This window comes from Centroberyx gerrardi, chromosome 2 (genome assembly GCF_048128805.1).
Source record: "Centroberyx gerrardi isolate f3 chromosome 2, fCenGer3.hap1.cur.20231027, whole genome shotgun sequence".
Classification (NCBI taxonomy): domain Eukaryota; kingdom Metazoa; phylum Chordata; class Actinopteri; order Beryciformes; family Berycidae; genus Centroberyx; species Centroberyx gerrardi.
This window is the reverse complement of record NC_135998.1, coordinates 14405156-14417655: the sequence shown is the minus strand read 5'-3', so window position 1 is coordinate 14417655 and position 12500 is coordinate 14405156. Positions and strand designations below refer to the sequence as shown.

General features: G+C 42.5%; 2 protein-coding genes across 2 annotated transcripts in view; both read left to right on the top strand.

The window, feature by feature from the left end:
* gnaz (guanine nucleotide binding protein (G protein), alpha z polypeptide) overlaps positions 1-12500 on the top strand; it is a 256720-nt gene that overhangs the window by 215116 nt on the left and 29104 nt on the right. The gene's annotated exons all lie outside the window — the stretch shown is intronic.
* The window catches only part of fgf10a (fibroblast growth factor 10a), a 24912-nt gene continuing 21630 nt past the window's right edge, over positions 9219-12500 (top strand). Inside the window, exon 1 of the mRNA XM_071913539.2 lies at positions 9219-9864. Within this exon, the coding sequence (XP_071769640.2) occupies positions 9375-9864 (490 nt within the window). The 5' untranslated portion in view covers positions 9219-9374. The remainder of the gene's footprint in view (positions 9865-12500) is intronic.

Genomic DNA, 12500 nt, shown 5'->3' with positions numbered 1-12500 from the left:
ATGTAAAACACTTTTCCATCAGGTACATTCTCAAGTCACTTAAATGTAATGTAGTAAATGTTAGCTGGGCCTTAAAAGTGACAGACTACAATAGATTAAGTATGGGGCAGGATAATTACATGCTGAAACGCCTACATGCAAACTGCCAAAGACAAGTCATGTCAGTGTTACAGCTGCAGTCAAATAAATCTGTAAAAATAATCTGTTTCCTAATGCTGAGGCACAACGCAACAAATGCAAAATATCTGTTTCAGATGACTGCTACTCTAAGTACTAACATAATCTGTGAGAACTAGGAAATTATTATAAACATAAGGTTATCATCTTATGTGTTTCTGTCAGTTGCAGTTTAATTGGTGTGTAACTCGTGCTTGACCCAAAACAGTAGGGGTCAATGGAGATGTGTCAGTGAATGTGACTTTGTGAGATAAGCATTTTCTCTCTCTCTCTCTCTCTCTCTGGCTCTTTCCTTTCATTCCCTTCAGTAGATAGATGGAAGGAACTGTGCAATCATTAATTTATCCATCCCCTCGCTTTCTCTGAAACCAGAACTAATCCACCTGTTGCATTATTCACCTAGAACCAACACTCCCAGTCATACATCAATATTTCAGTGGAGACCATGCACCTCTGCTGACCCTGGGCTTTGCCCGAGTAGTGATATGAGATAGACAGCGGCTCACAGTATGGTGGACGAGACCTAGCCTGTGGGAAATGTTGTTCAAAATTAACAGGTAAGCCGGGAGGCCCTCAAATTTTACCCAAATTCTATCAGGAGAGACAGAGAGACATATCCACTGGGAGGGATGTGGATGGATGTGTCTAACAGGAGATATGTATCAAATATTGTATGTTAAGAAAAGGGATGCCATCCTCCTTCATGCCCCCTGAAAGAGCAATTTGACTTTATCCATTATGGTCACATCTTTAGGAGAGGAGAGAGAGGAGAGGAGAGGAGTTTGTTTAGAGAGCTACTGTATTTACTCTAGCTACTGTGTTCAGCTGTCCAGGTCATAGACTGTGTTTACATGCACATTAATATTCTGAATATGGCGCATATCCTGAATAAGGGCATTTTTACAAATAAAATGTTTACATGGCCTATACATATCCCAAAAATAAATATTCCTGTATATATTAGATTCTGAATATGTGTTGCCAGCGCTGCACATACCCAGGTGTCGGGTCGATACCGCGAACAGCTGTAGCCCAGCGCGTCAGGACTAGGTTAGTCCATTTTGAGCAGCTGTGTAGTATCCTAATTTGCGTCATAGCCAGTTATCAAGATGTTGTTCCATCTCGCTCTATTTTGTGTCATTTTATCGAATAAGGTGTCGTACATGACACCATATCCAGAATACGATCGCGAATGCAATACGGTGTTTACACGTTCACTTCATATTCAGAATACTTGAATAATCAGAATATTAACAGAATATGAATGTGCATATAAACGCAGTCATTGTCTGTAAAATGATGATTTATTACAATCGTTCATCACAGAGGGTTGATCTCTCACACCTAATTTCTAATTTGCCTTAGTTTGGTTGGCACTAAGGTGGCTGGCAGAACGGTAAGCCTGTCGTGGAAATGAGCAGCGGTTTGATGTACAAGAGGCAGAAAAGTGACTTGTTACCATGGCAAATGCGTCATCTGAATTAACATTCCAGTGGCAGTTGTGTTTAACATTCCAGCTTTTTGAGTCTCCTGCATGGGCCACACAATAATCACTTCCATGTAACAATATTAAAATTGCATGGAAGCTATCTTAGCTCATACCAAGAAGCACTATTAAAAGAAGCTGTCAAGCAGCGTTGCGTAGGCAACATTTTAAAATGTAAACAAAACCGTGGGACCAACATAATCATATGATACGGGGGATTCAAATTGGGAATTTATGCCAACAGTTGATAAATTAAATACTAAACTGGCTGTAGATGTATCTGTTGGGATTTTGTGATGTCAAATGTTTGGTACAAGGCTATTTGACTGCCATCCTCTCTCAGCATGAGTCTGTTTTTCAATTCAATTCAATAGATAAGAATGGTGTGACGTTTCAAATGGAGCCATGCCCACAAAGTGCAATGCCCCGCTCTATTTCTATCACAAAATGCTAACAAGCTAGCAAACTTTCGTGAAAACTTCCGTTCAAGAGAGGAGTCATGTTAGCATTTTGAGATTTCCAGAAAAAAACATTTTAATGATCATGCTGTTGTTTGACAACTGTGAAAAGCTAATGTCAAATTATTTACACCGTTTACATTTCACATAAATTATTAGACCACAGAAAAAGCTACCACAGAAAATGTTGATTTGTTGTTTTACTCATAGAAATTGAATAGGGTTTTGCACTTGTACAGCACTTTGTAGGCGTGGCCTTTGTGCTGCGTCATCCCCATTCTTATATATTCAATTCAATTCAAACTTTATTGTCCCGCTAAGGGAAATTGGGTTTGTAGCTACGGTAAACTGAGCGGTCCACAACCACATCAATCCAAAAAAAAAAAAAAAAAAAAGAACAATAGAATCCAGTGTGGAGGACACTCTCTGCAGAAACACATGAAGCATTTCTGCTTCTACACTTGCAACAATGGAGTTTGCCACAGCAAACCATAAGGTGCCGTTCCATCCATTCACATTCTATGGATTCAATACAATCTCACAGTTGGCACAATGTTTCCATTCACAGTGACAGTAACCACCACATTATTTTAAGGCACATCAAACATTTATATTTGAAGTTAGTTTATGTTGACCGTATCCATCCAACACAACCACAAGAAAAAAAAAAAGTAAAATAACAAAACAAGAATTATTTCAAATCAGTTAGTTTTGGTATCCAAGGCAATAAATATAATTAACACCTGATGAACACACTTCCTATATCCGCTGTAAAGTTTATGTTTCTGAGTGTTGTTTGTTTGACTGTATGGCTTATGGTATCAGTGCTGTTGGTGTATGAATATATCTGTAAGGCAGATGTCAGGGGGTTATGTCTGTTTCACAGATGGGCGGTTTAGTGTCTAAAAACCCAAAGTATGGCAGCACTTTCCTCCAAATGTATAATTAGCCCTGTTATGACTTCATTTTGAGTCATAATTTTCAACATGGCCCTTAGAAATAAACTGCTCCTTTCCTCTATGGGTTTTCAGGGGGATGATGGTGGATGAAGAAGAACAGCAGCCTTGAACCAGACTGATCTCTGCGTTGTTTGTTTCCATTGGAAATGACCCTCTAGTCTTCTGGGTCTTGCACTCAGTCAGTTACATTTACTCTGACTGATCACAGAGTTTATTTCAATGGTTCCTACAAGAAAGTTTTGTGTGCTTCTTCTATGCAATAATCCTACAAAAATTGCCCCTCAAAAGAAAATTTGCATGATATTTTAATTTGTAAACATTAAATATTTCCTTCCAGCTAGAAATCAGAGAAACAGGGCTCTAAATATGTGATGATCATGAGTGTCCACATCAGAAAAGACGTTTGCTGGCTTTAGTCTCAGCTGTCTTGTTTGTAGCTTTGGGAGAGATTTGTTCGGGATCATAAACGCACTTGTTTTGTATCTGACTGCGAATCAGCACGAGGACACCATCGGAAATGCTTTGGTAAGTGAATCACAAAACACACTTAAATCAAAGCACCAGTTTCCTTGTTCTGTGTCACTGTCTCATGTCTTAAGAACAGCTTTGTTTATGAGATTTGAAGGTCTTGTCTCCTCAGTCAGGAGTCTGGCATACCTTCTGAGGCTGCTGGAGACAGAGGTGTTTACTCATGTTTCTCTTGTTGCTGCAGTTAACACGCCGATCCATGTTTGTTTTCCTTTTCAACAGCATGTAGTGCATTCCATTAGAATGACAAAAAGAATGCAGTCTTACCTGCCTTACAATAAAATAGTGGTTAGAAAGAGTTCACAGGGAGGGTCGATTAATTTGAAATCACAGAAAACAGACAAACAGAAATATATAAATTATTTTTAAAGGATTCTCAAAAGAAGTCCTTTAAATGTTACAAATTCTTGGCTCTGTTGTATCTTTTTACATGCTATATCTTTGTTTATTGTGTATGCATGGACATGTGTCCACTGTAAAACTGAAGGCTTGTTTAAAAGAGATCAAAGTGCTGTGGACCATTATGTGTTTCATTGATGCTTTGCATTCATTGAGAATGAATGCAGCTGAGTGTCTATGACAGTTAACCATTCAGCAGCTTAACCGTAACTGTAGTGTATCTGTAAGTTAGCTTATCGTAAGTCCTCCTTGTTGTCCATAAGTGCTTTAATGTGTCTGTAATTACACTTAACTGCCAGGGCCATTTGGGCAGAACTGGTTTGAAGACCATAATGTGTTTAAAGCCACCAGCTCAACCGCAATGAAACAATTAGAATCATTGAGCTGAACTGCTGGTCCCTAATGGCGTTCTCCTTCTAGGCATGAGCAATCAAGACTTATCCAAGGCATGACCAACGGAGCCAGAGGGGATCTAAATCAGCTCATCTACGTTTGAATCCACAAAGCCCCTCACATTCACCGATCTGGAATCAGAGTTGCTCTTTTGGAATAAATAAGATCACAGTCATTTGTTTTGGGTGCTGACCCCGGATCAGCAGCTCTACTTTACTTTTTTCTACTTTGAAATTTGGCCTCAGATTGCAACTGCAGTTTAAGCCAAAACCACCAGACAACAAGACTGACTCATTTCTTTCCAATGAGGGGAAAAAAAAGCTTTTGAGAAATGTGCCTGCATCCAAAAACTTAAATATTCATCATTACAGAGGTGCTGTTTTGGCATTATGACCCATCTGCCACTGATTAACGAATTAGGTGATATGGCAAACTGATCGCATTAAGTCACATTTTATATATATTTTTTTTATTAAAATTGATTGACACTCCTTTCCAGTGCATGACATTGAATCATGTGTTATTTATTTATTTATTTATCTTTGTAGTAAATAACATTTGATTGACAATCCTCTCCAGAGAGGGAAGCCCCTACAGCCTTCCTAAGAAGTTCAGAGAAAAAAGCTGAATATATGGTGCATCAATACGTCCAACAAATTGTTTTCTGGTGTGACGAAACATTTTTCCCTCACGGACGACTGACTTCCAACATCTGACTCTTGTTAGGATTGTTACACACAACAACAGGACTGGAGGGCGAGGCAGTGAGGAGATCAGACAATAATTGATCAGTAATTGATAATTAGTACAATAGTGATTCATGTTTAATATTACAACATAGCTGTGGTTGAAACTGTTGATATTTTCTCTGTGTTAATAAGACGCTGAGAGCCATGTGCTGCATGCTGTGTGTGTGTGTGTGTGTGTGTGTATGTGCGTGTGCGTGTGTGTGTGTTGTCATTCTACACCCCTGTATTCAAGCCACAATGCCACTGACCAGATGTTTTCTCTCTCTCTCTCTCTCTCTCTCTGTCTTTTTTCACTCTCCTCCTCTCTCCACTCCTCTCCACCTCAACACACTAATCTTTCAACGGGTGGCTATTTTAGAAATTTATTTATCCACAACTCACATATTATGGTTTTTTACCCACATTCTCAATGTGTTCTACAGAATCAGTACGTTCAATGCCTGTAGACCAAGACCTGTGCGACCTGAGGTAACCTCTAAGTTACGCATAAATGTGTTTTCATTTTGGTCTATGTAGCATTCACGTAGTGTTGGAGTGTAAATGATCAAATAAATGCATCACGAGTATGCCACACTAGGTTTATTTTGTGCACCTTTATGTGTTACAGGATTGCACCACTTTGGTAATTATCTCTTTAGAAATGTGTGACGTCTGTACTTACAAAAAAATAAAAATAAAAAAGCATATTAACCCCATGACTCAATAGCAGAACTGTCAGATACACTTGAGAATGGTTCACCGTACTTGACGAGACCCTAAGGAAAGTTTCCGATGAGGCGAGGTTGTCCGTGTGCGTACGGCCTTTTGAGCGGCCGCAGCGTCGGGTGCTGTCCGCGGTGCTGAAGCTCGTCGGCATGCGTTTACGCTTACAGACGTAAGTGGCGATATCCTCTTGTGCCTAAACATGTGAACATACTGTGTCAAGTGTAGCTGCAAGTACTGATTCTGTAGGATAATGGCAGCAATCAAACTTCATATAAAGCACACACACACACACATGCAAATACACACCCACACACACACACACACACACACACACACATATTATAGGCCTACACAAAAAAAATCCCAGCTGAGGTCCAGTCAGTCGGTGATAAACAGTTTTTCCAGGATTTCTATTTTTGATTAAGCATTTAGACCCACACACACACACACACAAACACACACACGCACGCACATACACACACACACCTACACACACACACACACACACACACAGTGTTAGACCCCTTGCTCTCCCTCCGCCAATTACACAAAGTAGGTACTGGAATTATGCAATCATTGGTCATCAATAGATCAAAGTGCAGAAATACCACAACATGAATCAATAATGCTCAATAAACAACCAGTGAAATTCCGGACGCTAGTTGGTCTTTCCACAACACTCCACATGAAATCATTCTTTTCCACCTGCAGAGTCAGGACCTCAGCGAGGAAGAGAAGGCTGTAAAGTTGATGTGAATGACAGATCGTTGGAAACAGCTAACACATGTAGAATCTCAGTTACTATTACTGTAACTACCACAGTAGAAACTGCTGGTTGGCTACAGATGTGCAGGTCCCTCTCAGTACTGTTGCTCCACCTCCAAGAGGAATTGCTTGGAAAATCCTACAGTATTGATAGATCCAGGCTGGGGGACTAGAACAATTGCTACTGCTGTATGTAAGAAAAACAGTATAACAGGATAATTAAATTGCCCAACCTGGCTGCTGCATACCTAGGGTAAGAGTCAGTAGTTCCAGTATTGACCGCAGTATTGACGCAACTAAGGAGAATACATTTTGAAAAATAATGGGACTGAGAGGAGAGAAGGAGAGGAGAGGAGAGGAGAGAAGGAGAGGAGGCAGCAGCGGAGATATGGCTGTTGTCTGACAATGTGAAAAGGAAATTAAACAATGCTGAAACCAGACAGCAGACCTAGATTCTTGAAAGGTGAAATGCAGCAACACACGGAAGGTCCTGCTTTTCTCCCCTATACACAGACGGATGTTTATCTAAACATTAAGCTTTAAATGATCCAGGTAAGTGGTATATAAATAACTCAGCTAGATAGTATCTGTCAAAACAGCTGAGGGGATCGAGCTCGACTTGGCTGCAAACCTTCCTGTGTGTCTTACAAAAGGAAAAAGAAACCTCTCTCTGTCCAGGTCAGGGATGGGCGATCATGTGCCACGGAGGACCACGAGTCTGCAAGTTTTCGTTCCAACCAAACACTACAGCAGGTGATTTCACCGATTAGCACAACTTCAACCAGAGAGGAGGAAATAATCAGTGAAATCACCTGGTGTAGGGTCTGGTTGGAATGAAAACCTGCAGACTCTTCGCCCTCCGTGTCACATGATTTCCCATCCTTGGTCTAGTGTGTCTTTCTCCGGTGTCATTGTCAGTGATTGTGAATGTTAACTGTTAAAAAGATTATTAAAAGTATAGTTATTAGGCAACAGGCAACTCTTATTTCTCTCTTATTGTGATTTATTTGAATTAGGTCTCATAAGGATTTAATAATGATTAAAAACTAGGGCAATTATACAGCTTAGCAAGAGGACAAAAACACAAGAATGAAAAAAAGAGGGAGAGACAGACCGAACAGGGGGGAAGCAGAGAGATATGAAGGAAAGGCTTTCTCTCCTTCTTTCTGACCTGCTCTGCTCAACTGGTGGGGTTTGGTCTGGGAAGGGGAGGGGACAGAGAAAAGGGGAGAGGGAGGGAGAGAGAAAATGGGGTGGGGCAGAACCCCCCCCTACACACACACACACACACACACACACACACACACACACTCAGACGCACATGTACATGTGCGCACACACACACACGCACACACACATAAACGCACACAGCTCTTCAAAGCCAAGTGGTTTTCATAGACATCCAATTACACTAAGAGATGACATCTGGGGAACTGCACCAGATAAATAAGGTGAGAGGAGAGACAAGATTCAGTCACCTCAGAGAAACTCCAGATAACCAGAGAACATACAGTGATAGGAGAGAAAGAAAGAGAGAGAGAGAGAGAGGGAGGGAGAGAGAGAGAGAGAGAGAAAGAGAGGCAAAGGAAAGAGGGAGGGGGCCAAAGGAGAGGGAGCCACACACAGGAGGAAAGAAGAGAGGCAGCGCACTGCTCTAGTGCTCAGACTCCGAGAGGCAAGGACAGAGGAGAGATAGAGAGCTCAGCTCACTGACAGACGCACAACAAGAGAGGGAGAAAGACGAGAGCTCTCAGGCTCAGTTACACACACCAGTAACTTCAAACCAGCTCCGACAAAACAAGAGAAAGAGAGAAAAGAAGAGGAAAAGAAAGGAAGAAAGTCTGGATTGTGTGGCTCTTTTTTTTTTGTTGCCTGCCTTGCGTGGATTTCTCTGGACATTTTATGAGAAGCAGCATTAGCTTCTTTTTTGACTTCCTGTTTTTATTTATTCATTTTGTACTCACCAGTTTGGCATCTCTGCAGAACTCCTCTGCCCTCCTCTCATCCCCCTCGTTGGACTGCAGAAGATAAATGTTTTGGGATATGTGTGCGGAGTAGATTTAGTAGTAGTGTGTATGAATGAACAGATATGTTAATGGTGTGCGTCTTCATATGGGACTTGGATGTGAGTGCGTGAATTGCTACAGCTCGGACGTATGGGTACATTCAAACTTTGAAAATAAGTGAGTAAGAAGTGAGTGTGTGTGTGCTAGGGGAGTGAGCAGCAAGGAGCAACGAGCGGCTGTCCTGGGAGGAGAGGGAGGAGGTGGCAAGAGGTCTTTGAGGCGAGCCCCCGGTTGTTCCCATTGCGAGGTGATCTGAGTTATGGATGTTGACACATTCCTGCGGCACTGCTGAGGAATAAACAGCACTGGGGACTACAGCAGAGTCAGCCACAGCACTGCAGGCTTCACCAGTACCGCCACCAGCTGCATTACCATCACCAGCAGTACTACCAATACCGGCACCACCAACAGAACCGGCACCAACACTGATCCACATCTGCTGCCACGAGTGCTCATCGGATCACCGGCTCCACAACTACCGCTGTCATCAGAAGTCAAATTGTCAGTATTAGACACCAGCCGTTCGAGTTTTAACACCTACGGTCCCGGCGAGGTTGTGGGTCCCCAGACAGAGGAGGTTTTGTCGGTCAGTCAGGGGGGGTTTCTCCCACTCTCTTTCCCTCTCCCTGCACCCAGCTCAGCATGCCCCAGCCCCTGAGCATCTCCACAGCTCTCCCAGCTCCACTACCATGTGTAGATGGACAGTGACACAAGGTGCACCGGTCGCCTGGTCCTCCTCCTGCCTCTGCTGCAGACCTCCTTCATTCCTCCTCTCCCTCACCTTCCTTCTCCTCCTCCTCCTGCTTGGACCTTTACCTTCCTCCTCATCATCGTCCTCACCCCCGTCTTCATCGTCATCATCGCCATCATCATCACTGTTGCTTTCAGACTCCAAAAAGGACCACAATGCACCAGGAGGGACCCCTCCTCGTTTCTTCATCCTGCGCTCCCCCTCTTCCTCCCCACCTCCACCGCTGCCAGCATCCTCTGCGAGGCTGCCGCGGTCGACCAATGTGTCATCATCCTCGGCAACGGTCATCGGACGCCACGTGCGGAGCAGCTACAACCATCTACAAGGAGATGTGCGCAGGAGGAAACTGTTCTCCTACCAAAAATTCTTCCTACGTATTGACAAGAAGGGAAAAGTTAATGGCACCAAGAGTGAGGATGACCCATACAGTAAGTCCACTACATTCAGCACCTTATCTTTTTCAATGTGTCTCATGGTTCTTTACATTATATACTTAACCCTTAGAGAATTCCTACTTGAACAATGAGTATCTCTTTATCTGCCAATATTTAAGGAATCAAATGTACCTATAAAGTCTCTTAGCCAAACTGTTTCATCATAGAGAAAACTCATAACTTGTTTTGAAGTTACACTAAAAAGTGATGCAAGAGCAACATGAAAGGAAGGGAAATTAATTTTGTCAAGTCTGCTCTTAAAAGTGTCAGTGGCAGTTATGATGTGTCCTCAGATGAGACATGAGATTGCGTCCCACTCTGTTTCTCTGGTGTGTTTTCTGTGGAGAGCAATGATTTTGTTTTTCCTCCCCCGGCAACCGTGCACATTAAGAAATGTAGCAGGCAGGTGACTGGGCAATAGAACAAATAACTGTGCTGCGTGCTTTTCAGCCTTTTCACCATGTGTAGAGGCAGGTTTATTTGGCAGTGTACAGACTTTTTGGGAATGGAGAGCATGACGGAGAGAGGGGAGAGAGTGTGTGTAGAGAGGAGAGGACAGCAGAGGACAGGAAAGGACAGGAGAGGACAGGAGAGAGTGGAGAAGCAAAATGAGTCAGATAGAAAGAGAGATGATTTACTGGAACCAATTAGAAATTGCCCAAAGAAAGTCCTTCCTCTTTGAGGAAATATCTAAAACACAGCTATTACCAAACCCTTGGGGAGAATGACAAGTACATTTATCCCTAGCAGCTATTGTATTGTAGCTATAATGGTGGTGGGCATGTGCTAAATATGAGGTTATACAGAGACAGATGTAAAGTAATAACCATGAGATTCCTGCTTCTTTTCTATTTGTACATTTTGTGAGCTGTGAAATATGATTTTAACCTTTATTTATCTGGACAAGGTTCACAGAGCACACATGCTCTTTTGTCAGCACCATCTTGCCTCACATTCATAGTTACACACATTCACACCCAGTAGCTTCCCAGTGCAACCATAGTCTTCCACTGCTGGTCTCTGAGCAGCTCCACTGGAGCACTTGAGGTTCCTTTGGGGTACATCAACATTAGGTTAGGATGGGAGGGGAGAGTGTCACTGAATGAATGCAAAAATAAATTGACATATAAATAAATAAACACAGCACATAATTTGTGGAATCTTTGGTAAGGTGATATGGCTGAAGAAGCACGCTAAGAATGTACATTAACATAAAATTATGTTAATAGCTTTATTTTCACAGCCACTTGGAACCCACATTGTACCACAATGGCTATGTAGTAGCATGTAAAACTCAACAAAGGCAGAGTGCTGTGCAATCATTGTTTATGTTTCAAAACAGCTGCAAACTTGATAGTGAATACAGCTTACTGTGCTCCTGCCTACAAATACAACATACTTTCAACAGATTGTGAGGTTCATCGTGAATATTTATGTCTGATCTAGAACAGAAAATCAGATGTACTCTGTATCTTTATCTTGTAGTTAAACACATCTGGGAGCTGCCCGGCACAGCCAGTCGTCTGGCCTCTGAGCAGCTCAGGGTTCAGGACACATTGACGGTAGTTGTTGAGGGAGAGAACGTTACTCCTACACTTCACCTGCCCAGATTTCCCCTGCCAGTTCGATGAATTGGACGAGTGACCTCAAAAACACAAGCCCACTTCTCAAGCCCACACTGTATACGTCCAAGTATTTGCATATCTGTCTGTTAGAATCTTTCACACCCTGTGAAGCATGTGTGTCTGGTCATGTAATATTAATAAATCTTTATCACTCACACACATACATACACGTCATAGGTTTGTATTCATCTGTTTGTGGATCTGTGGTGCTATACAAGTCTCTCCTGCTGAGAGCACACACACACACACACACACACACACACACACACACACACACGCCTGAGCACAGAGAGGCCAGTCTTGCACATGGCCTCCATATGGCAAAGCCCACTTTTATTAGGGCCAGGGCCAGTGTGAATATGTGTTTGTGTGTGTTTGTGTGTGTGTCTGTATGTGTGTGTGTGTGTGTGTGTGTGTGTGTGTGTGTGTGTGTGCCCGCGCACACATGTGTGTGTATGTGTGTGTGTCACTCAGACACCAAGGCTCTGCCAGACATGGCTGAAGGAATTTCAATTAGCGTCTCTTCCTCCCTCCCCTCGCCTGCAGTCCTCTCTGACACACACACACACACACACACACACACACACACACACACACACACCTACACACACACACACACACCCACACACACACACAAAGAGCTCAACCATTAGGGTGCAACGTGTCACTAACTATAATGGCATCAGGTCATGGCATTAAAGGCACAATCCATCAATTTAAACAGCTCTTGCCACTTGGCTGTGGTAAACTGAACTATACAGTAGGTAAGAACAGTCTAAAGAAACTGAAATATGCGGCCTGGGCTATGGATTCCAGACTTTGCAGGTCATATTTTGTCTTGGCAGAATATTTAGTAGGCATTTCAGCAGCTCATATCTACCTGCTAGTAAGTACAGATGTTTCAGATGTTTCAGATTAAATAGACAGAGTAATATGGGGGTGGGGGGTGGAAATCTGTTGATAAACAGGAGAGAGATTTGGCTGTCTTTGTGCAGCCTTAAGTTA